This window comes from Macrobrachium nipponense, chromosome 6 (assembly GCF_015104395.2).
Source record: "Macrobrachium nipponense isolate FS-2020 chromosome 6, ASM1510439v2, whole genome shotgun sequence".
NCBI classification, from domain to species: Eukaryota; Metazoa; Arthropoda; class Malacostraca; order Decapoda; family Palaemonidae; genus Macrobrachium; species Macrobrachium nipponense.
The window spans coordinates 7251600-7278726 of record NC_061108.1 but is presented as its reverse complement, the minus strand read 5'-3'; the positions used below and the strand labels follow the sequence as shown (position 1 = coordinate 7278726).

General features: G+C 39.8%; 2 protein-coding genes across 2 annotated transcripts in view; both read right to left on the bottom strand.

Moving 5' to 3' along the window:
- The window catches only part of LOC135216284 (collagen alpha-1(I) chain-like), a 25712-nt gene extending 8344 nt beyond the window's left edge, over nucleotides 1-17368 (bottom strand). The window contains exons 1-5 of the mRNA XM_064251453.1: nucleotides 17236-17368; nucleotides 16414-16515; nucleotides 3216-3280; nucleotides 1983-2208; nucleotides 1555-1642 (exon numbers count right to left, since the gene is read on the bottom strand). Of these exons, the coding sequence (XP_064107523.1) occupies nucleotides 1555-1642; nucleotides 1983-2208; nucleotides 3216-3280; nucleotides 16414-16515; nucleotides 17236-17368 (614 nt within the window). The remainder of the gene's footprint in view (nucleotides 1-1554; nucleotides 1643-1982; nucleotides 2209-3215; nucleotides 3281-16413; nucleotides 16516-17235) is intronic.
- A 7035-nt stretch (nucleotides 17369-24403) lies between these two features.
- Nucleotides 24404-27127, bottom strand: part of LOC135216282 (basic proline-rich protein-like) — a 10639-nt gene continuing 7915 nt past the window's right edge. The window contains exons 2-3 of the mRNA XM_064251452.1: nucleotides 27071-27086; nucleotides 24404-26784 (exon numbers count right to left, since the gene is read on the bottom strand). Coding sequence (XP_064107522.1) covers nucleotides 24404-26784; nucleotides 27071-27086 — 2397 coding nt within the window. The remainder of the gene's footprint in view (nucleotides 26785-27070; nucleotides 27087-27127) is intronic.

Below are 27127 nucleotides of genomic sequence, written 5' to 3'. Positions count from 1 at the left end.
AATGAAATAAAGAGGAATAAATATCAATAAATTCAATGAAAATAGATATTTCAAAAAGGGACTTATTCAGTAGTTAATATTTTAAAGAAACAGAAAGGATATTTTAGTGAAATTATTTCTAGTTTATACATCATCAATAATTTGCTCATTAAAATAGGGAAGTTGTCTTGATTAGAAGTTTAAATACATACAAAAACATACATACATTTTATATACTTTGCATATATGGTTTGCGTTTGTGTGTGTGTGTATGTGCATAGTAATTGCACATTTTCCATGTAATAATGCGATTAGGTACGCCAAAAACCTTTTGGAATTTTGGAAATTACCTATCCTAGGTACGCCATCTTCTTCGCCTTCTTAATTTGCAAATTTATTTCCAGTTCGTAGCTGTTCTATAACATATATCAAGATTGAAAGAGGGGAGAAGATTATTTGCATGCTTAAGATGCATTTAATTCACGAGGATGATTTAATTATTTATATATACCTGCAAGTGTCGAGAGGTACTTCAATCATTAAAATACTTGATGTACAACACAGAAATATAACGTTGAAGATGACATTCAACAGTTGATGCATTTATAGCTCAATTTTCAAAACTTATTGAAGCTTTTAATCTCGTAGATCACAGAGAATAAGAGAGAATCCTCAGAGGAGGAGGAAGAGGAGGAGAGATGATTCTCATTCTCCTCCGTTCTGAGAATGATCTGCCGTTTCGAGACGATGTCCCAAACGCCCGCCGGGTAAACATAGGTCAAGCGGGGAATGTTTTTGGATAAGCCCCCTTTGTATTGTGATCCCATATTTTTCGATTCCCATTCGCAAACAGAATGGGAATAATGGTTATGAAGATGATGATGTTCTTGGTCTGTTCTCCAAACACTCGAGAGGTTGTCTAGTGTTGCCCCCCTCGTGGGATTTTAGGGTTTTTTCTGCCCAAAGTCAACGGAAGATTCATGTAAATGATGAGAGTCAAAGTTGTTGAAAGGGTAAAAACGTGGGGAGAAAATAAACAGTTTGGAGAAACTACAGCTAAATGTAAATGTAGAAAATGCAAGAAAAACGAGCTTATAGCTTTGTTCAGGTGTAATTTGAGAACTCCCTTCATAGATAGATCTCATCAAACATAGAAAAAAATGAGATGATGCTTTCCATCAAAGTTGTTTTCGCACGTATGAAAACTCGTATAATTGATAGTTCATTTATATTTTGTTCTGCACCAACTTATACTTAGCCTCTTTTTGTTTTCTGATGGTTTTAATTTTTTAGCTCATTTTAATGATGTCATATCCTAGTATTTTTAATGATATTTCTAACTCTTTTTAGGTTTTTCATAAGTTTTTAAGTTATTTTTTTAAATCTCAGCTTTGGTAATGCAACGTGACATTGTGAAACTTCGTCAGCCCAAATAACTTTAAATTGTTGTTCGTATGCCTTTTCCTGAATTACCCCTTGAGAGCACACACGCAGACATACCCTATGTTTCACCTAGCAAACACGGGTGCCCCATGCTCGCAATGCATTGTGAATCTTATCGAGGTGTCATCGTACCTCAGAGTGCATTGGTCATCTTTCCTGACTGTTTTTTTCATTTCAGCATCTTCGAGGAATCCAGCACTTGTCTCTAACCGACTTGTCTCTAACCAGAAAGAGCTGAGATTAATCAATTCACTACTACGCCTTTAAGATATGTATCTTGTCTCATTTCATAAAAGAGAGAGAGAGAGAGAGAGAGAGAGAGAGAGAGAGAGAGAGAGAGAGAGAGAGAGAGAGAGAGAGAAATCCTGCAAACGAGTTCTAGTATACAGTAGCATACTTATAATTTCTCTAAGATGAATCTTACTTCAAAACCGGGTTCATTTTCAAAGTAAACAGGCTTCTGATACAAAGCAAAAAGGCCCAACGGTAAGAACAAAAAATCGCGTTCGCTGACATTTTTATCAAATAAATAAACTTTGCCAGAGACTCTCTTGCTTTACCTCCCGGAATCTGTATTTGGAGACGAAATAAAACCTCATCCTCGCTTCTCCTCATCTGCCAGTCTCTGATTACAGGTAAACCCCAGGTACTGCCCTTAGCTGAACCATTCCTTCCTTTGCCTCCCAACTCTCTCCTGAGTTCTCGTTGCTCTGAATTGTAATCGCAGATGCCGGAGGTAGGATTCTGAATTAAAATTATGTGGTTTTCTCTTGAAAGTGGACTTTGCTGCAAGATTATGAGAGTAAAGACATTCCACGTGTTTTATGAAGGCTGTGGTTTAAAAAATTCAGTGAATAATACACTTTTCAAAGTGGGGGAGGTAAACTTCCTTTAATCAAAAACTGATATTGCATTTCCTGTTACTTATATATATATATATATATATATATATATATATATAGATATATATATATATATATATATATATATATATATATATATAATATATATATATAAGTTATTATTGTTACTATTCATAATTGTGGAGTTCAGTTGTTTTATAAAAAACTGGTTGACATAGTCAGTGTTTTTCTCTTCTGTAAGTTATTGGGTCATTGGGCAATTACTTTTTTTCTTTTGACTGTTTGGGTGTTAAGCGGTTGGGTAATCTGGACGAATGCGGTTTCTGTTTGTAATGGCCTTATTGTACATATATATAATTCTTTTCCACTTTGCTTTTGTGAGAGCTTTCTTGCTCAATAGTTTTTACGTTTTGTATTACTTGTGCCCGAAGATGTGGTAAATACACGAAAGTACTTGGCACTCTGTCTTTTCTTTTTTCAAAATTTTCCCTGTGGCATTTGCTGATATATATATATATATATATATATATATATCTATATATATATATATATATATATATATATGTAAGTAAATGGCAATACCAGCTTTTGATTTAAGAAAACTTTCTCCTTCACTCTCAAAGGTGTTTATACACTGATATGTAAACCACAGCCTTCGTAAAACTAAATAGGAGAATTTATTGACTCCCATATTATAATCTTGCTAAGTCCATTTCAAAATCGAAGTCCACAGACATTTCGGTGTTCAGATCCCGGCTTCGGCATCTGCGATTAGAATCGGCGGCGGGTTTTAACAATCCAGAAAGGTTCAAGCTAACGAGAACTATGCAGAGATAAAAAAAAAAAAAGCAATGGCACCAAAGGACTGGATGATTCGGCCAAGGGTAGCACCTGGGGTTTACCTGTAATCAGAGACTGGCGGATACTCACCTTTTCACGAGCACCAGAAAAGATACGTGAGGAGGACGATTCCTCTCCAAGTTTCCAAAAACAGACTCAGAGAGGAAGAGCAAAAGAGTCTCTGATCAAGTTTATTTATTTAATTGTCAGACTCTATTTTTTTTTTTTTTTTTTACGCTAGCCTTTTCTGGTGTAACCAAATAGTCGACTTACTTTGAAAATGTGTGCTAGAACTCAGATTGAATTATTTCTCTCTCTCTCTCTCTCTCTCTCTCTCTCTCTCTCTCTCTCTTATGGAATGAGGCAATATAGGTACATCACAGTCAGTGCAAGTTAGGACAACTCTCAAGAGATCTAACAAAACCACTGAGTAGCAACGAAAGTATATATATATATATATATATATATATATATATATATATAATATATATATATATATATATATATATGTATGTATACTACTACGTGTATACATACATATAGGCGTGTGTATAAAAATCAATTATTCTCACTATGTTTCTGAATATACTTTGCTAGGTCGTACATGACATTCTACCAATCAACGCTTTGGCAACATCACCTTACAGCTACATTTCCCATTCTACGTCACATTCTTGACAAATCTGAAAGAGGAAAAAAATGGAAACTTCTGAGGCCAAAATCCCTGAAAAAAACCCTCACGGCCTCTCTTTCGAAGTCCTCGAACGGGGATAGGAATCTCGAACGAGGACGAAAGAGAAGAGGAAATAAATAACATCCGTTTCTTGAAATTCCTCCAAAACAATTCAATTCGACGTCAGGTACAGACGATCGGTAAGACAAATGATACAGTTGTTCTTCGGCGGCGCAATTAAACAAGAAATTAAGACATCTCCCGCGGAAGTGGAGTTGAAGACATAGAGCGCATAATTTTTTTTTTTTTTTTTTTTTTTTTTTACTACTACTTGACCCACTTCCGCTCGATAGCTCTGATTTCTCCTTTCATTTTTTTGTTTTTTTTTACTTTATTGATGTCGACTCAAGTCGAAATATTTTAGCAAAAATTGTAAATATATCATTATTTAATCTTCCTTTAATTTCTTTACTACTTTACTAAAACATCAAATGTTTAACAAATATTTTCCTGCTAACATAGAATCAATCCTCTAGATTTCTTTACTGATTTGGCTTTACGCAAACACGAAATATTTTATCGAATATTGATAATATTATGGTTCAGTCAGTTTTCCTTTTACTACAACACCAAATATTTGAAACAAATATTTCCTGCTAACATAAAATCAATCTTCCCTGATTTCTTTGCTGATTTGTTTAACGAAAACAAGAAATTTTTTAACAAATATTGTTAATATTGCTATTTCGTCAATCTTCCCTGATATCTTTGATACTTTACTGTAGGAAAAAATGAAAAATCACAAACTTGAAGTTTAAGAAATCATACGATTACTCTTTAATCACTTTATCAGAGCAGGATTTATATTTTCATTTCAGCCTTCACTTTCGACAAAAATGGAAAAGATTTGTCTGACAATATATTCATTGATTTTTTATTGACTCATTGCATAACCAGTGTGTTTTTATGGTCGCTTGTTCATTTGTGTAAAAAGCTATTGAAATGGCTTTTGTCTTTCCGTCCACACTTTTTCTATCCGTCCTCCTATCTTGCAAACTACCGAGGCTAGAGGGCTGCAAATTGGTATCTTAATCATCCACCCTCCAGTCAACAAACTTACCAATTTGCAGCCCTCTAGCTTCGGTAATTTCTCTTTATTTTATTCAAGGTTAATGTTAACCATAATCGCGCTTCTGGCAACGATATACGACAGCCCACCACCAGGCCGTCGTTCAAGTTTCATGGGCCGCGGCTCATACAGCATTATACCGAGGCCATGGAAAGATAGATATATTTCGGGTACCGTGGTTACACTCTGTACAGATAACTCGATTGCTCCGAAGAAAATCGGCGCATATTTCACTTGTATCATCTAGAAATACTATATACATTGTTGTAGCCACTGTTGTTGCTTTTACTGTACCTCCTTTCATATTCTCTTTCTTCATCTTACTTTCCACACTCTCCTAACACTTGATCATAGCGCAACTGCTTTGAGGTTTTCCCCTCCTGTTACACCTTTCAAACCTTTTACTCTCAATTTCCAGTTCAGCGCTGAATGGCCTTATAGGTCCTAGTGCTTGGCCTTTGGCTTAAATTCTATATTCAACTCAACTCAACAATTCACCAACTTATCTTCGAAGATAAATTTGATCGGAGCAAAAAGTTTTATTTACTGAAATCGTAAAGTGCTTTGCTTTTCCTTTCCATGAATCTGGGATGTTTCGTCCCATCGTCTCTTACAAAAGATGCCTCTGAAAGTTCTGCGTTAATCCTCTGGTTTTCCCATTTCTTTACCTCTCGTTCCGTGAATCTTTTCCCCGGCTGTCTTAAGCCTTCCCTCATGTCTGTAAAAGAGAGAGAAGAGAGAGAGAGAGAGAGAGAGAGAGAGAGAATGTTGCAATAAGTAAGTGGCACAATTGAGACATCTGTCTTAAGGACAAATCGAAGATATTAAACCTTTTAAAATTGCTGTTTCTACCTTCGCTTCACATATAAAGGTGGTATTAAGATGGAAACATCGTATTTACCGTATCATTATTTTAAACTGGGATGTTATCGAAAGATTTTACCCAATATTATGCTGATGATTCAGTCAATCCTCCCAGCTCATCTTTTTCTAATAATGTCCGCCACTGAAGGTCACCACGACGGAAAATTCTCTGTTTTTCCCCGTCTAATACCGTCTGAGTTCTAAGCCAATTCAAAATCATTTTTCTCTTTCCTATTATTGTTATGATATTTACGCTGTATGAAAAAAAATACGAGGAAGTCTATCCTCACTTTCCTTGCAGTACAACAGTGATGAAGAATTTTATATGAAGAAAATCTAGCAAAACAAAATCTCTAAATATGGTAAATGCTCGAGACGGGTTACTGAAGCTGCCAACATTTAGCACGTGCAAACGACTACCAGAGGAGGACTTACACACACAGAGATAAGTTAGATAACGCCAAGAAAATTGCTGGAAAAGTCTTTCGAAAAGAGAGGTTATTCTACTGAAAATTAAACCTTGGACAATTCAAAGCGAGGAAAAATTATATATATATATATATGCATTAAGCTACAAATGCCCTTATTTTCCAATCGCTCTACCTCGGAATTAATATATTTTCTTATATATGTTACCCGAAGGGGAATTTTTTTAGTTGATAATAATTTCGTCCTCTCATGGATTCGAACCAGAGCACATAGGAGAATTCAGGACTGCAGTGATGTTACCGACTCGGCCAAAAGACACGCACACACACACATATACACACACACACACACACACACACACATATATATATATATATATATATATTATATATATATATATATCATATACAGCTACATATATATGTGTGTGTCTGATTTTAAATTACGGGATGATTATACGAACCAAACTCACAGACACGAAAAAAAAAAAAAAAAAGAAAGTGAATCAAAACTGGCATAAGAAGAAAGTACTTAGCATCTCATTGTTTCACCTTTCTCTCTTGGCTATAACTTTATTCAAAAACATACACATATACATATATATCATACATACATATATATACACACACACACACACATATATATATATATATATATATATATGTATATATGTGGTGTGTGTATGTGTGTGTGTGTTTTGGATAATTACTTTAGGACTAAAGGAGCCCCAATCGCGATATATTCGCAATTTCTCGCAACATCGAAACACTATCTCATCCACACATTTAAGTTGTCAGTAGTCTGCCATTCAACATTAAATCCTCCTCAATACTCTACCTAAGGTTGAAGGAAACGGAAATTAATAACCGAGGGAAAAAACTATTGTAGTCTAGCTTTAGCTTGAAGGAAGCAAGAAAAAACAGGATCTGAAGGAGAAATTGTTATTGAATCTTTAAATACACAGGTTACAGAAAAAATGTTACGAAAAAAGGCGGGCTGTCTTCAAAAATTTTGTTGTAATTTTAGAGCATAATTAAGGTCAGAGGCTTCCCATTTAAAAAAAACTTAGACAATAAAGGAACACAGAAGAATCTATAAAGTTACTAGGTGCATATATATATATATATATATATATATATTATATATATATATACATACTATATATACAAATCATACATACATTTATATATACTATATATATATATAATATATATATAATATATACTATATATATATATATATATATGTGTGTGTGTGTGTGTGTGTGTGTGAAGAGAGAGAGAGAGAGAGAGAGAGAGAGAGAGAGAGAGAGAATACTAAAAGTTCTCCACCACATCTTGCTAAAGGAAAAACATTCTCTCCATTCCAACAAAACTAGATTCCCAACGTGCCTCTCCTATCCATAAAAAAAGGCACAGTCGTGAATATTTGAAACTGTCCTTTTTCCTCCAGCTCAAAATATCCGGGAAAAGTTATTCCAAGTTTTTTTATTCACGCTGTTCATTTTGCATAATGTACAATTTCGCCCTTTTTCGGGTGCAGTTTGTCGAGTGTGTTTGGGCAAACGAAACTGGCTTTTGAATATTGCTGGTCGTTATTCTACTTTGGAGGATGTTTTTTGCCTTTGATTTAGCACCCAATTTGGTGTTCGGCGGGCAAATATTTGAAATTCTGAAAGAGAAGAAAACCTGTTTGGCTTGTATTTATTCCATAACCACAAATGCAACATGCTTACTTCGTCTTTCTAAGCAAAACATAAAAAAAATCAAACGAATAAAGTTTTAAATAAAGATGGATTACATTAGATTTTTTTTTTTCGATATAGTTAGCGAATGCAACGTTAGTAGTGTAGAACGATACATAACCCAGAGAGAGGCAGAGAGAGGAATTAAAATATTAAATAGTTCAAATTCTAATGCAGCATCCTGCGTCAAATGTAAATTCAGTCGATGATGAAACTGATCACCAATGTCAACTTTTAATAGCTAAAGGGATACTACACTAACACAAGAGTGGGAAATATTAAATTGTGTCCATTTTTCATTATTTATAAGTTGGAAACTTATGTTCTTTATATAATATTGGATCTCTGATAAATATGACATCTTTTTGGTTTAAACTTTACTTGAAATTAATATAAAAATAAAAAAAATGCATATTCACTGCTTTATCAAACAGTCACTATAGTAGATTCACATCAACTGTGGTATCTGATGTCTAGGCAGTCCTTACGAACGCTCCAAATTGGCTGTTGATAAAGCCGAATCACAGGGCTGGAAACTCTCAGACTCTCTCGAGAGAGTTAGCATAGGCAGGATGTATGTTCCACCTCTCCGAGGGATACCTTTGAAAGGAGAGGTGGAACATATATCATTCCTAAGTGAACTCTCAGAGAGACTGAGAGTTCCTAGCCCTGTCATGGTTTATCATCAAGCCAATCAAGAGCGTCGTAAGGGACTGGCCTAGACATTAGATGCACGGTTGATGTGAATTTACTATGGCACGACATAACAAGAATGAATGGTGAATATCTTTTGCCAGTAATAACAATGAATGCCTTATTTTTTCCTTTGATATCTATAAATCACAGGAATAATCGCTTTTTGCCTCATCGTAAACGTTTCATACTCTTATGTCAAGCAATCCATTTCCATCCTATCGTAACATAGGATAAATATTATCCTTATATTTATTATATATTTCTGGACGCGTCAAAATCCATCTTTCGAAATGATATACCAGAATCCTTCTCTCTATAAAAGGAAAAAAAAGTCTGTGACTATGACTACCGCGCCATTTTTTTCAGAATTCTGACTGGAAGGTTTAATTCCTTATTTTTTTTTTTTTTTTGTCATAAATGTTTATTGACAAAACTTACTACGAGATCTATTCGCATACGTACAATTATTTTATTAACATCGGGTACATTATTCACTTGTCACAAAGCTTCCAAATGTCTTCTTGAATGAAACATAATGCAATGCATTTCTGACCAAATGCTATTCTCTTCCATATTGATTATATATGTATTTATTCATTATTCTATCAATCTTTTTTTCGTTTTAATCAGTGAGATCTCTTTCTGTACTTCTCTTTACTTTCTCTTAGTAAGCTTCCTAATGACCACCATTTTCTTTGGAAACTTCTGAATAATAATAATAATATAATAATAATAATAATAATAATAATAAAATAATAATAATCTTCCTCTTCAATTGGGTTGAATACCTGGATGCCGGACGAAGCTCCTCTGTTGCCAGAGGTTCCATTTACGTCGTTGTCGTTTATTCCTTCATTTCTTAACATCATTGCTGAGTTTGCTATTTAACCCATAGCTGGACCCTACCCCATCAGGGATAGGTACTCATTTGTTACAGCTGATAAAGATCCTTTCCCAAGGAATCAACGCCGAGGAGAGCGGTCACCCATCCAACGACTGACCCGCCCCAATGTTGCTTAACTGACTTAAGTCTATTGACGACCTAACCCACTCCTCCACGGCGCCACATAATAATAATGCACAACAAACCAATGCACGGACGATACATGAGACAGACTAAAGAACTAGCCAGTGATGACAATTGGCAATGGCTACAGAGGGGAGAGCTAAAGAAGGAAACTGACGGAATGATAACAGCGCACAAGATCAGGCCCTAAGAACCAGATATGTTCAAAGAACGATAGACGGAAATAAACATCCCTCCCATAGTAGGAAGTGCAATACGAAAAATGAAACCATAAAACCACATAGCAAGTGAATGCCCGGCACTTGCACAGAACCAGTACAAAAAGAGGCATGATTCAGTGGCAAAAAGCCCTCCACTGGAGGCCTGTGCAAGAAACATCAGCTACCTTGCAGTAATAAGTGGTACGAGCACCAACCTGAAGGAGTGATAGAAATGATCAGGCAAAGATCCTCTGGGACTATGGTATCAGAACGGATAGGGTGATACGTGCAAACAGACCAGACGTGACGTTGATTGACAAAGTCAAGAAGAAAGTATCACTCATGATGTCGCAATACCATGGGACACCAGAGTTGAGAGAAAAAAGAGGGAAAAAATGGATAAGTATCAAGATCTGAAAATAGAAATAAGAAGGATATGGGATATGCCAGTGGAAATCGTACCCATAATCATAGGAGCACTAGGCACGATCCCAAGATCCCTGAAAAGGAATCTAGAAAAAACTAGAGGCTTGAAGTAGCTCCAGGACTCATGCAGAAGAGTGTGATCCTAGAAACAGCACACATAGTAAGAAAAGTGATGGACTCCTAAGGAGGCAGATGCAACCGGAACCCCACACTATAAATACCACCCAGTCGAATTGGAGGACGTGATAGAGCAAAAAAAAAAAAAAAAAAAAAAAAAAAAAAAAAAAAAAAAAAAAATAATAATAATAATAATAATAATAATAATAATAATAATAATAATAATAATAATAATAATAATAATGGAAAACTTAGATATTGTATCAAATGCATACGGCATATTTAACTATGAAATACTTGCTGTTATATTTTCATTAGTTTTTTTAATCATAGTTAAGCAGCATTTCAAATTCAATGCGACATATTGAAATGATAGAAAATAATATGGTGGTCTCATTAAATAAATTTATAAACTATATATAATGCTTGGAAATTGCCTTGAAATACCGAGATCCACTAGAGTATCAAAATAATCATCCAGAATCCTTTTAATACAAAAAAAAAACATATAAAAATATCAGTCTTTACTCTGAAAATATGATCAATGGCCAATCTAAAAATAAAGAAAAAAAACCTAGAATTCCATCGACGCATGAACCTCCAGCATGTCAAAAAAAACCCAAGTCGCCATTTGCACCGAAGTGCAGTTTTCCCAAAACAAGTTTTCCCCTTAAGAAAACAGAAAACGAAGTCCAGGGTTTCCATAGAACAGACATTTCCAGGTCGGATTTTCCTCCTCCATACCGTTGGTATTCCAGACCATCCAACCATCCTGACCTAATCGACCACATGCTGGTAGTTTTGGAGTTTTTGATTCCTGGCCAATCATTCTACTTTGCTTGTGTTTGTTTAAGCCTTTGCTCTGTTCTGTTCTTACACTGTCTGTTTGATATCAGTTGCCAACATTGCAAAAATTGGCTTGGCTGAAATTATTTTTTCTATTTTGTTTATTTATTTTGTTCTTTTTTTATTTGTGAATGCGATTATCTCAAAATAACCTGAGGTAATCACTGGTAAGGTAATCTGGAACCTACTATGACACAACGATGAACACAATGATTCTTAAAATAACCTTATTAGTACAGAAACCACTTTCCCATAAGCCTGAGAAATTGTTTGTGTGTAAACCTAATCTAACCTTCAGTCAGGATAACATGTATTCAAAATTGTTATAGTGAAAGGGAAATCAGTGTCTGACTTTAACCAAATAAGAAATAAATAGAACCATGACAAATAAGACTAGAGGAAAAACCAGAGATGAATATCACCAGAATGTGAAGGGCATTCATAACATCATTCTCTGTGGAATGTACAGTATATTGCCTAATGGTAGCAGAGAAAATACAGTTCTCTACGGTAGTTCACAAATAGAAAAAAAAAACATCGTTCCAGCACGTTACATTGAAAAGAATTAATCTTTCTCAGTGTCTTTATAAGACACAAATAAAATTTAATATTGCATGAGAATGTATCTCCAGTCCATCAAAAGAGTTTTTCTACTTTCCATTAACGAAAGTCACCTCCTCTCTTGGACTAATTAAACACAGGCTCTTTTCTCGCTCTCAAATATTCATGGTGGTTTATTTAAGACTTCAGACACCAAACACTCATAGTGATTTAAAATCCCGTAAAAACGGTTTTATTTGTAGACTCATCTTTCATTACTACGGGATTTCGTCTTCAAAGAAATCTTGGATGAAAAGTATTTATTTATTTCCTTTGAATCAGAAGGGGAGACGGCAAAGAGACTCTAACAAAGTAATTCGAGAAATGTACCGCGGTGCTACTCTCTCGCTCTCGCTCTCTCTCTTCTCTCTCTCTCTCTCTCTCTCTCTCTCTCTCTCTCTCTCTCATAGTGTGGTATGTGCAGAATGTTTGGAATGAACTGAGGGACAGAACCGCATATTACTAGATGATCTGTGACATACAGCATTTTTAAAAATTAGTTTTATTATTTGATTGCAGCAGTTTTGCCTCTGATATACTTCAATCTCTTTCAGATATTAAGACATATCAGTTAATGAGGCCAGTAACCGTATACCATTTTGTGAATGAAAAATCTCCAACACATAATATGACACGAAGACCGGTTTCAGGCTAAAGACAGCAGTTGATTGTTATGAGATTTTCTCGGCCATCTGAGCCATAAGAAGAACAGAAAACAAAGCTCGATTTAATGAAAAAAGTATCGTCCAGTGGACCCAGCGTAGGATTTCAGGAATAATTATTTTCTTTATTATGGTCGAGTGACTCTCCCACAGGCCTCATTTTGATCGTCGCCTTACGATTCCTTGTCCTTCCTGTTCGAGGAATAATTGGAATCTAACTCCGTTTGACAAACACTCTATTCGGAGGACTCGTATCAGGAAGTGTCACCCATCAGATACCGACCTCATTAAAAGCTTTTTGAAACTCTGATAGACGAGCAATCTAAAAAAAAAGTTATTATCCTTTCGTTTAAACAATAGAAAAAAAGCAAGATAACCACGAAATCTATTTCCACTCAGAAAGATGGATAGATTGTGTAAGGATATTTCGAAAGATAATAATAATAATGAAAATAAAAATAATTATTAGTATTATTATATCAATTCTTCAGGAGATGAAACAAGCACACAGGGGCCATTGAGTTGAAATTCAGGCTTCCAAAGAATGTTGACTTCAATCTCCCACCGCAGACGCCCCCCACACTGCAGCAGGAACTGATCATGATACAGAAGCCAGTGATTCTTCAATCCCCAACCCCCTTGGGGAGACGTGAATCCGTGGCAATCTGAGTGGCATTCCGCGACACTAACCGCTATACAGCGGACCAGACAAAGTAGGGGAGTGAATGAAAATGAAATATTGAATGAAACGCGATTAGTTTTTACTATGACTTTTATCTTATTTGTCGTTTCGTTTTTCAATATATTTTGAAAAGTGAATTAATTGCCAAGAAACTTTTACTCCTAGTGGGGAGGTAGTGCCGACAGTGCACCTAACGTGGTGTGCTGTAGGCATCCTAAAGGGTCTCTGCAGCGTCCCTTCGACCCCCCTAGCTGAACCCTTTTTCATTCCTTTTACTGTACCTCGGTTCATATTCTCTTTCTTCCATCTGACTTTCCATCCTCTCTAATAATTTGTTTCATAGTGCGACTGTTACAGCTTTCCAACCTTCTTACCGTCAATGTCCCTTTCAGAGATTAATGCCTTATAGGTCTCAGTGCTTGCCTAACTGCTATGTCCTATTCTATTCTCTAAGGCTTTCAGCTTTTATTGGTCGATGGCTTCGCCCTAACTTTTTCATTTCATTTTCCTGGAAGCCGAACTATGCAAGAGTCCAGTGACCGAACAAAAAAACTAATATCTGGACATACAAGCATTTTGCTGGGAGTGTCAATTTAAAGGGTCATTTCACAAAAGGATTGTTTTTTCCTTTTTTTATGAATACAAACGATTCGACTATCCAGACAGCGAGTTCCATTCAATTCAGAAGCAAACATTATTTACATTTTTACTGGACGGGATATTCACAATGGATGCTCTAATGCAATTTGAAAAGGCGGCATCTCGAAAAGATGCCATTTACAATTCAGGCGAAGGGGCGGGAATAGAAGAAAGTCGCGGAATTACTCTCTCTCAATACTTTGCGCGAGAAAAAACTTTAGCGGTGGATATTTGTGAGGGTAATTTTCGCTGATGGCAGATGATTCTTTTGTCTTTTTCCTCTCTGCTTTTCTCTTGACTTCATTACAGCAACTTAAATTGTTAGGTTTGATGTATATATATATATATATATATATATATATATATATATATATATAATATATATGCAAAATAAAAACACTGTATCGTGCTTCTAATAAATCAATAGAGGGATCCACAGTAATATCCTTGTTTATCTATATATATATTTATACAAAGCTTAAAGCTTTCGTCCATCCTACTGTGGACTGATCACTAAGCAAATGAGACATGGTATTGGTGAAGAATTCCAAATAAACATAAACAAACAGACAAAGAACATTAACAAGGTTAAAAAATTCGAACAAGTCATTGGGTCGTTTGCCTTTCCATAATTCGCTGTGATCTACGGGGCGGACAAAGCGCGGTCTTCTTCCTGAATGACATCTGACGGTCGTTAACCAAAAAGGTAGTTTGTAGATTAGGTTCTGGAACGGGCGAAGGATGTTATTTACATTATCGATTGAAGGAGGCTGTACACATTTCTGAAGTTCTTTATTCTGGCCCTTTTGCAAATTCTTCACTCAAAAGTAAATTGTTCTGTATTCCAGTATTCCCCTCAAAGGTGTCATTCAAAGTGATGAGAGCTCCTTCCACATTCTCCTAGTGGTCCTATCCGCACTCTTATAAATGACTTTTCCTCCCTTGAAGTCGATGGCATGATCGGAATCCCAACCCAAGTATGCTTGGCAATGGCGCTGTAAAACGTTGCCCAAACGGCAAGCTGCAACATGTTCACGTTTCCTCTGGTCCAGGGAACGACCGCTTTCACCAATATAGCATTTGTCACAATTTTTACATCCTATAGCATAGACTCCAACATCGGTGTTTGGTTTTCTGCAACTGTTTTTGATAATTTTCTTTTTAAGAGTATTAGGGTATTGAAAAACTACGCTATACCCATGTCTTTCTTTTCTAAGATTATTGGAAACTTTTTTCAGGTCATGATTAGAAAAGAAAGACATGGGTATAGCGTAGTTTTTCAATACCCTAATACTCTTAAAAAGAAAATTATCAAAAACAGTTGCAGAAAACCAAACACCGATGTTGGAGTCTATGCTATAGATGTAAAAATTGTGACAAATGCTATATTGGTGAAAGCGGTCGTTCCCTGGACCAGAGGAAACGTGAACATGTTGCAGCTTGCCGTTTGGGCAACGTTTACAGCGCCATTGCCAAGCATACTTGGGATTCCGATCATGCCATCGACTTCAAGGGAGGAAAAGTCATTTATAAGAGTGCGGATAGGACCACTAGGAGAATTGTGGAAGGAGCTCTCATCACTTTGAATGACACCTTTGAGGGGAATACTGGAATACAGAACAATTTACTTTTGAGTGAAGAAATTTGCAAAAGGGCCAGAATAAGAACTTCAGAAATGTGTACAGCCTCAGTAAACAACTGTTACCATATAATTTTTCGAAGTCCCTCAAGAAGGTGTTCCAGGGAAACCTGTGTCCAACTGTACATAGTTGCCAGTTGCCGCCATAAAGCAGTTTTAACGAGTCTTTGGAGTACCGAAATCTATCGAGACTAAAGACTTTAACTTGCACGAAACTGTTAAATTCTACTTGAAAATTGAGACATTTTCATCCAGTTAGTCTTCTGCCTTGTTGTTAAGTAATTAGTAAGATTGCGTTTACTAATATGTCAAGAAAAGTTAGGAGGTAGAAAAGAATTGATCAATAATTATAATAAATGAACAGAGATAAGCATATATTTATTTAATTTCTGATTTTGCATTTTGATTTGCATTGCAGTATTACTGAGACGGTATTCTATCAAACATAATCTCACCCATGATTATTCCAAGTGTTTACTTATGTTCTACAAATCAAGTTTTGTTACCTACATTGAAATTACAATGTTTTTATTCTTTAATTTATAAATTATAATATAACTTATAGAATAAACAGCTATGGAAACAGTTCATTAAACAAGGAGCACAAAGGTGATTATTGTACACAATGTATTGAAGCCTGTGGAGCTTTTGTTGGTGACAACATTTTTCTAAAAAAAAAAATTGTCATTCTTTGGTCCCCTTCTGCCTGACCTACTTGTCCTGCTACTCAGAGAATCAACAACGTTCATTTCTGTTCAGGTTGCGTTATTCGGATAATCACCAACCTTATTTTCTGTTTAATTGCCTTTATTCCCAGGTCTAAGGTTAGGTCTGGACTTTGGAGTTCTCTTGTGCACATTCGAGCGACAGGTTTTTCACTGACAGGTCAGAATCACTGACAGGTCTCATACAGACCTGGATATTCTCCACCATAGTAAGGCCTGCAGACCAGGCCCTCGGCACAAGGTCCAGACAAATCGTAGTCTCCTCCGCACCTTTCTCCTGGACCCTGTGAGGCTGTAAAAAAGTGAATTAGAATAGAATAAAGCAAAATGCTCAGAAATCTGTATTAATTAGGAAGACAAAATTGCTTCATATGACATTATATATGTGCATTTAGTACATTTTTTCTGGAGGTCACATCTCCAGGGAAATTAATTCCATTGTTCCCTGAAAACCTCATCTTCGGGAAGCACTCCAGAATAATTTCATATATATGTAATCCATTTTTATTCAACTCCCCACTGAAGTGTCAACTAACTCGGACCTTGACCAAGCCTGCAGTGACTTTAGAAAACACTTCAGCAATCTTCTATATATATATATATATATATATATATATATATATATATATATATATATATATATATATATATATATATATATATATAATAACAACTTATTCGATTGCAGTGAAGTGTCAGCCCTGACTCAGACCTAGACCAGACATGCAATGACTCCCAGAAAACACTTCAGCAATCTTCTACATATATAATCAACCTTATTCGACTGCAGAGAAGTGTCAGCACGAACTCAGACCTTGACCAAGCATGCAATGACTTCAGGACAACTTTTCAGCAATACATAAGCAACCTTATTCGACTGCAGAGAAGTGGTCAGCCCTGACTCAGCCTAGACCAGACATGCAATGACTTCCAGAGACACTTCGGCAAACTTCCACTTCTACAATCAACCTTAATCGACTCCAACAAAGGGTCAACACCAGCTCTGACTTACGTTCAAGCATCTGTTGTTCGGGCAGCAGTAGCAGATGTCGTAGGGTGGCTCCGTAGGGGACACTCCTCCAAAGTCTTTTCCGGCGGGCAGCCACGCTCGTCTTGCTCGAACTCCCAGCCTTGGGTTCAGTCATGCGATCTCTCTATCTCTCTCTTGCTCGCAATGGCACGAGATGTCAATTGTTTCTTCTTTTTTTTTGTTTCTCCCTTCGTTATCGTAAAGTATCGTCTTTTTTCCTAGTAATTGATTAAGGAAGCATCATTTTAACTTGTGAATCGACTAATTGTGGAGTTCGTTTAGTAGTCGATTTTAAGACATGAAATAAATATTTTATTTCAAATCGTTTCTTGAAAGCGGTAGGCAATGTCGTATCTTCTGCGCATGTGCGGTCATAATCCATTACTTTCCATAAAGGATTAACTTATTATCCTGGAGAGCTATTTGAAAATATACTTGAATGTTTATGTCACTGAATGTATTTATCTTATATTTATTTACTTATTAATATTTTCGTATACTAGATTAACTCTATATCGTAGAAAGATCTCTAAAAATATATTTACGTATTTATGTCCATAAACGTATTTATTTCTTATTTATCTAGTAGTTATTTGCTATTGTCGAAAATATTTCAAATTGACCATTAACCCTTTCCGGTCTTGGGCGGCTGGGAGCAGCCATCAATCCCTCTCATACTAGGTATGAGGGCTGCTCAAGGCAGCCCAACCCCAAACTGTAAATATCTTTGTAATAACTTGATAGAGCGACCCCTAAACTTAACCATCAAGGACTGTTTTCTCTACTTGATATCATATATTAAAGAAAACTAATTCCCAAATTCAGTCCATAATCTACCCCGAAATAATTTTCAAACTACGCCAAATACTCGGCTTATTTCTGGCGAGACTACCTCATTTCTCCCGCGAGTTTCCCAGGTGAAAGTCGCTCTCGCTACTTCTAACTGGCTCATTTCCTCACGTGTTTGTAACGCTGTCACCAAGTCGCCCTACATCCCTAAATTTGATTTAATAAGTAACTGGTGCTCTTCCTTCAGATCCAATGTATAATTTTTTAATTGAGGAACAACATTTTCACTGTAATACATATTTCTAAAAGGAAAAGAAAGTCAGTCATCATCCGATGAGGTAGCTGCGTTCATTCACGTGATGAAGTCGAGAACATCTTCTCTCCGGAAATCAGAATGATGCCAGTTAGTAAATTACCAAAGAATTATTTCTAATTTTACAGAAATAAATCCTTTATGAAGGCTCACACACACATATATAGTAATGTTATTCAATTTGAAATAAAAATGCGGAAAAATAGAAAATTACTGAGAGAACCATAAAATAAAACTTAAGACAATCCTGATGATAAGGCAACATTATCGTACCAGCGATTATAATGGTCCAGGTATATTTACAACTAGTGTGTGAATCCATATACCCCACCCTACATACCCGACTGACCAACTTTCTTGATAGACAATGTAAATATGAGAGAGAGAGAGAGAGAGAGAGAGAGAGATGTCCACCTGTGAAGTTTATGTACGCACATATGTATATATCTATATATATATATATATATATATAATATATATATATATATATATATATGTATACTGAATCACGAAAGTTTGGAACGTGATAAATCCAAATAAATAAAGGTAATCCACGAGGGAAAAAAATAAACAACGGAGTTTCCGCAAGATGTTCGACGTTCAACGTCCTTTACTTAGCAGATGAACTGACTTACATGAGGAATTGACAATACAAGAAAGGTTGTATAACTGACAGATAGGGATTATAAAGAGATTAGTACCTAAAATCTGACACACCTGGAAGATGAGTAACCTTCCCAAACAAGCATAAACATGGGTACAATTTAAAAAAAAATAAATAAAAAAAAGTTAAGACAATCTGCTCAGACCCAAGGGCAAGACAATTAAAGGATTATTATAAGTGACAGCTATTCAGAACTTTGGTAAACAAAAACATATTCACAATACATATTCACAATACATATTAAACATACATATACACGAAGAATTATCTCTAAGGCATATAATTCTTATTTCAGTCTGTAATTATAACTTTGGAGGTCATTCTTAAACATGTTACAAATACAAGCGTAAACTTAAATGAAACAGGCCACAACTAATATTGAAATTACAATGAGAAGTAAGTTGTATTAAAGCAGACTCTAAAAGATTTCGTGATAAGACATCTTTTGACCTTGCAATTACTGAACTACCAATCCAGTTAATTCAGTGGTGTTTTTCACTTAATTAAATGAATGAATATTGCATTAGATGTGTTCCCAGTTTTTACAGAATATTTATGCTGGCTTAACCTTACTTCTAAGCCATTGCTCGACTGTCCGAGATAAAATGAAGGACAGTCCATACATGGAATTTTATATATTATGTTGTTGCTTTCTCTGGGGCCATTTTTTATTAACATTCCTTTTAGTGTGTTATTATAGGAAAAAACAAGGTTGACCTTAAAGGCTTTTAACACTGATGTAATGGTTTCAAATCCGTTAAAAAAAGGCAAACTGAGAATGTTCTTAAAATTTTTTTCTTTCTGTGTGTTACACTATAAAACTTTTTGTGGGTTTTATTATGACAAATATCTAATGTATGTGAAGGATAACATAAATCTTTCCCTATTTTTCTTATGTATTTAATTTCTTGATCAAATATTGGTGACTGACAATGCCCAATGCTCGTAAAACATAAAAGAAAAAAATTGATATTTCGATGTTAAGATGGTGGCCTGAATAGAAATGAAACATAGTTAAGTTGTTGGTCGGTTTACTATAAATACTGAATTTACATTGAAATGGTTCTCTATGTATCAAAACATCTAAGAAAGGGAGGCAATTGTCTTCTCTAATTCTAGAGTAAACTTAATCGATGGTACCTGGTTATTTAATTTAGAGAGTAAATCATTTACATCAATACCGTCAGGCAGAACAGTTAAAATATCATCAACATATCTATACCACTTTACAGGAATATAAATGATATTAGGTAATTAGCGTTTTTCAAAGAATTCCATGTACAAGTTTGAGAGGAGTGGCGATAAAGGGTTGCCCATTACCATAGCCAAATATTTGTTGATAAAATTCACCATTTAATATAAACTTACAATCACAAATGCACAACTAGTGAGTAAAATAATGTGACTTATAGGTTGGGGTAATTCATGATGAGTTAGTCACTACTAAGATATTCTAAAAATAGAGTCAGTTCATCTGCTAAGTAAAGGACGTTGAATGTCGAAAGATCTTGCGAAAACTCCGTGTTTATTTTCCCTTGTGGCTTATACCTTTACTTGATATATATATATATATATATATCATATATATATATATATATATATATATATATATATATATATATGTATATATATATATATATATATTATAATATATACGCATGTATGTATGTATATGTGGTGTATGTATGTGTGTGCGTTATGCATCTTGTGTGTATGTCCACGCACTCGACATGTAGGGCAAGATTATGGGAAAATTAGTAAGGTCACACGGGTCAAAAGTTCGTCAACACAGTGCTTGCTTTCCCCAGGACCCACTGGCTTTCCCTAATACCTCTTCTATGTTTATCAGTCTGCTTGAAGGGTTCACCCACTGACTAATTATATATGAGCAACTGGAACTTGTCATGTATAACTGAATATGTTTTATTGATAACGTGTGTGCAGGTACGGTATATTTACAAATTACACGGAAATTATGTAATTAAATCTTTATTATAAATTTTGTGGGTTAAACTTATTTATATAATAGTTAGTTTGTCAAAGAAAAGTGATGTATCTGTTGGTAAATGTCCTCATGTCCATCTTCAACGCGTAGTAGAGAATTTCATAAGTAATACAGGCGGAGACATTTCTGGACCCATATACAGGAAAACACACACACACACACACACACACACACACACACACACACACATATCAGCCTTTTTTAAGTTTTGCTCATATAATCTGAAATATTGGAATAGCTTGACATTTGTCTTCAGACATCGAATACCGTGATGAAAATTGCGATTTTATTATAACGAAGTTATTATGGACAAGGGAAGTAACATCTCATCCGATTCCTGTTTCATGACGAAAATGAAAGTGTCATCCAGCGACGAGATGCACACTCCTCTTCATTTTTATTTATTTCACTTTTACCATCGAATTATTTTAATATTGCCGACTAGAGGAATGAGTTTCATTTTATTTTCGTAATTTATAAAAGATATAACCGAAAGATAGTATACAACATAAAATGTCACACAAAGGTCTGGAAATAATACTGCTATACTTTATTATTGACTCGTCAAAATGAATAACTGAAAATTTTTCTACTCTGATGCATCATTCAATCCATTTCGCCCAGTCTCTCTCTCTCTCTCTCTCTCTCTCTCTCTCTCTATGCCTGGACCGTGGCCGAAAGATACCTACGTACACACCCACAAATATTCACTCTCCCACTTACATACGTAAGAGAACACACACACACACACAGTTTGTATACAGCATATATATATATATATATATATATATAATATATATATATAATATATATATATATATATATATATATATATAGTTGTAGGAACCACTAAAATTTCATTGGGCTTCCTTCAACATATATCAAGTACACGGATACAGTGTTTAACTTTGCTATATATATATATATATATATATATATATATATATATATATATATATATATATATATATACGATATATATATATATATATATATATATATAATACTATATATATATATGTATGTATATATATCTAAAGTACGCAATGGGTTAATAATCTGTGTTGAAACTTAGCGAAATGAGAAACTATACAAATAAATAGTTCACGGAGAGTTTGGAGGACTCGAGACTAAGAGGAAATGACAGGGGGGGGGGGGGGTGGTTGGCATCCAGGGAATAGTGACTCAGATTAGGAATGGGTCAAAATCAACAAAATCAACCTTTAGAATCCATAATGGAATTTGGGTGGGCCGACTTTCTGGACGTTTAGTTTACAAGTGAAGAGATGCTTTCACGCTTGCCGACTTACTACAAAATCTCCCAGGCAGAACTTCATACTCTTTGCAGCTAATAATCCTTTTTTTATACTTTTTTATATATAATCCTAGGCGATTTACGCACAAGAACACACACTCATGCTTAAATTACATATATATATATATATATATATATATATATATATATACATACATACATACATATACTATATGTGTGCACGCGTGCCACGGAGTGGCAGAGAGAAGTTTAGGAAACAGAAAGAACTTCCAACGTGATTGATAATAATTTGTAACTCAAATTCATTTCTATGAGATGCAAAGGCAAAATTCAAAGAGCGACTACAGTTGGATAAATGTAACCTTATAAATACATGTCTGTATAGTATTATACTTGATCAATTCGTTTACATGCAATTAAGCGTAGGAGATGTTGTAGTGAGTCGGTCAAGGTGTGAAAGCACCTCTTCAGAAAGTCGGCATCCAAATTCCAGATGGGGTTATAAAGGTTCTGCTATGTGTTTTGATAAATCGAAATATTTTCGGTGGAGTATATAAACCCAACGAAAAATCAAGGGAGAGAGGAGAGAATATGAGCTGGGTACTCACGTTCAGAGATGGCTTCCAGTTAGCAGGTGTTGTTGGGACGTTGTTGTCCAGATGTTGGAAATACGGAGAGAAGTCTTAAGGCAGGAATAATCATCTTATTTACGATGAATGCCGATGCACTGGTGAGGGTCCTCCTGACGACTGATGATGGAGGAGAACAGCCCAAGGAAAAGGAACTGAAGGAGAGAATTGCGGCCTTGCGAGACACCATCGAGTGCCAGAGAGAGCAGCAGGTGAACTTGGACAGGATAATTCTTCAGCTGCAACAGAGGATCGACCGCTCGAAGCTGAAGGAGAACGATGAAGAGAAGAAGGAAAAACAGCAGCTGGAAGACAAAATCCTGAAGAAACAGAAGAAAATCAGCATCTGATGGACAAGACAAAAGGAATTTGGACAGAGAAACGATGCCAGGTTGAAAGGCAAGAGAGACTCCTAGGACAGAAGGAGAAAGAGCTGCAGGTGAAGACCGCAGAAGCGGCGCAGATGTCGAGGCTCATCCAGGAAGAAAAGGACGCGAGCGAAAAGCGAGAATCCGGCAGGAAGACGTGGAGGTCAAGGTTGCAGCGTCTGCAGAATGAAGTGGAAGACATGACGAAGGAAAAGGGTGGAATCCAGCGTGAAGATAAGGTTGCGTAGGTGAAGATGAACGAGCTGACATGCCTTTTTTGAAGAAGGAAATGGTGGGCAATGAATCCGGTGGAGAGGAAGACTGGTGTCCAGGCCGAACTGAAGGAGCAGCGGGGAGATGAGGCCCGACAGACGAGATGAGCGAAGGAGAAATTGATTTGCAAGCGGAAGAAGCTGAAGGGGAATTACAGATGCCTGACGAAGGACAATTGGAAAGTGCCGGAGCAGGTGCCCAGCTTGAAGGAATAGCAGGATCCAGTGTAAGGTGGACTCACGAAGACGGATCATATTTTGAAAATGAGAGAATGTTTGTTGTATGGAAATTTGTTTTGAATTGAAATAAATAAAGGTTATTTACAAAGATGGCAATTTTCATTACCACAATAATTGTTGAGAGTAATACTTGTTACATACATAATAATTCGAGTTTAAGTGGAGTTTAAAGGACTTGTTTCATAAATGGATGTGAATGAATGAATGAATTTTAGTTTGGATCTTAAGAGTGATCCGCAATAGTTTGTTTTAGCTTTGGGAAAACTAAAGGTTACTAATTGATGAAAGTTTTGAAGATAGTGTATGAATAGTTTGATGTTATGTATAATAAGTTTATGTTAAATGTTGAAGGAAAAGAAAGGTGGAGGAAAATAAATCAGTGAAAATGTTTTGTTAAGAGGAAAAGGAAGATGGAGGGATTGTAGAAAGGTTGAGGAAAAAGAGTGGATTTCTGGAGTGGCAGAAAAAGGAGCAGAGAATTGAGGGAAGATGGGTGGAGTCCCAGGAGAAGGAGCAAAGGATTCAGTGAAGATTGGTGGAGTGCCAAAAGAAGGAAGAAAGGATTGAGAGAAGCCTGAGGAGATTTGCAAGGATTCAGTGGCATATTCTGGTTCTAAGACTAAGCAAAGGGTAAGTGTCTTTGCCCGCCGAACCGCCCAGGGGCGGGCGAGCCACGAGGCCACCGAGAATCCCAGGGCGGGCGGGCCAGGAGGTATCGCCGAGGTCCCCGGGGTCAGGCGGGCCAGGAGGTACGCCGAGGTCCCTAGCGGGCCGCGGGCAGTGGGCCCGCCGAGGTCCCCGGGGCCCCGGGCGGGCCAGTGGGGCGGGATGGGCGGGACCAGGTGCGGGGCGAGGTACCCCACGTGGGCCCGCCTGGGCGCGCCAGTGCCCGCGGGGAGAGGTCGGGGGGGGGGGGGGGGGGCGGGGCGGGCCAGTGCCCGCCGAAGTCCGCGGGGCGGGCGGGCCTGTGGGCCCGCCGAGGTCCCCGGGGCGGGGGGCGGGAGGAGGGCTGTGGGGCCCGCCGGGCCGGAGATCCCGGGGGCGGGGCGGGGCGGGCCAGCGGGGCCGCCGAGGTCCCCGGGGCGGGCGGGCCAGTGGGCCCGCCGAGGTCCCCAGGGGCGGGCTTGGGCAGGGCCAGTGCCCGCCGAGGTCCCCCGGGCGGGCGGGCCTGTGGGCCCGCCAAGGTCCCCGGGGCGGGTGGCGGGCCTGTGGCCCGCCGATGGTCCCCAGGCCCGCGGGAAGGGCCAGTGGGCCCGCCGAGGTCCCCGGGCTGGGGGGCGGGCCAGTGGGGCCCGCCGCGGTCCCCTCCGGGAGGGCGGGCCAGTGGGGGCCCGCCGAGGTCCCCGGGGCCGGAGGGCGGGCGGGCCATAGGGCCCGCCGAGGGTCCCCGGGGCGGGGGGGGGGGGGGCGGGTGGGCCAGTGGGCAGCGACCCGGTGGCCCCGAGGGTCCCCGGGCTGGGCGGGCCACAGTGGGCCCGCCGAGCGTCCCGGTCGGGGCAGGGTCGGGCCAGTGGGCCCGCCGAGGTCCCCGGGGCGTGGCGGGCCAAAGGGGCCGCCGCCAGGTACCCGGGGCGGGCGGGCCAGTGGGCCCGCCGAGGTCCCCGGGGCGGGCGGGCCACAGGGTCCCGCCGAGGTCCCCGGGGCAGGCGGGCCAGGCAGGGTCCGCCGAGGTCCCCGGGGCGGGCGGACCACAGGGCCCGCCGAGGTCCCCGGCGGGCGGGCCACAGGGCCCGCGAGGTCCCGGGGGGGGCGGGCGGGCCAGTGGGGCCAGCCGAGGTCCCCGGGGTCGGGCGGGCCAGTGGGCCAGCCGAGGTCCCCGGGGTCGGGCGGGCCAGTGGGCCCTCCGAGGTCCCCGGGGTCGGGCCTGTGGGCCCGCCGAGGTCCCCCCGGGGCGGGCGGGCCTGTGGGCCCGCCGAGGTCCCCGGGGCGGGCGGGCCAGTGGGCCCGCCGAGGTCCCCGGGGCGGGCTCCAGCAGGGTCCGCCAGGTCCCCGGCGGGCGGACCACAGGGCCTGCCGGGTCCCCGGGGCGGGCGGGCCACAGGGCCCGCCGAGGTCCCCCCGCGGGGCCAGTGGGCCCCATCCGAGGTCGGGTCGGGCCTTGCCATGGGCCCAGCCGAGGTCCCCGGGGTCGGGCGGGCCTGTGGGCCCGTCCGAGGGTCGGGGTCGGGCCTGTGGCGCCAGGTCCCCGGGGACGGGCCGGGGCCCTGTGGGCCCTGCCGAGGTTCCCCGGGGGGGCGGGGTGGCGGGCCTGTGGGCCCGCCGAGGTCCCGTAGGGTTCCCCGGGGCGGGCGGGCCGCCCACCAGGTGGGGCCTGAAGGTCCCCGGGGCCCGGGCCGGAGGTCCCTGTGGCCCTGGGCGGAGGTCCCTCGGCCCGGGGCGGGCCTGTGGGCCCGCCGAGGGCTGCGGGCGGGCCAGTGGGCCTGGGCCGAGGTCCCCGGGGCGGGCGCCTGTTTTGGCCCGCCGAGGTCCCACGGGGCGGGCGGGCCAGTGGGGCCCTGCCGAGGTCCCTGTGGCGGGCGGGCCAGTGGGCCTGCCGAGGTCCCGGGGCGGGCGGGCCTGTGGGCCGCCGAGGGTCCCCGGGGCGGGCGGGGGCCTTGTGGGCCCGCCGAGGTCCCTGTGGCGGGCGGGCCAGTGGGCCCGCCGAGGTCCCCGGGCGGGCGGGCCAGTGGGCCCGCCCGAGTGTCCCCGTGGCGGGCGGGCCACAGGGCCCGCCGAGGTCCCCGGGGCGGGCGGGCCATAGGGCCCGCCGAGGTCCCCGGGGCGGGCGGGCCTGTGGGTCCGCCGAGGTCCCCGGGGCGGGCGGGCGGGTCCATAGGGCCCGCCGAGGTCCCCTCTGCGGGCGGGGGCCTGTGGCCCGCGCAGGTCCCCGGGGCGGGCGGGCTGGCGGGCCTGCCCGACCCCGCGAGTCCCTGGGCGGGCGGCCAGTGGGCCTGCCGAGGTCCCCGGGGCGGGCGGTTCTCTATGTATCAAAACATCTAAGAAAGGGAGGCAATTGTCTTTTTCTAATTCAGAGTAGTAAACTTAATCGATGGTACCTGGTTATTTAATTTAGAGAGTAAATCATTTACATCAATACCGTCAGGCAGAACAGTTAAAATATCATCAACATATCTATACCACTTTACAGGAATATAAATGATATTAGGTAATTAGCGTTTTCAAAGAATTCCATGTACAAGTTTGAGAGGAGTGGCGATAAAGGGTTGCCCATTACCATGCCAAATATTTGTGATAAAATTCCACCATTTAATATAAACTTACAATCACAAATGACAACCTAGTGAGTAAATAATGTGACTTATAGGTTGGGATAATTCA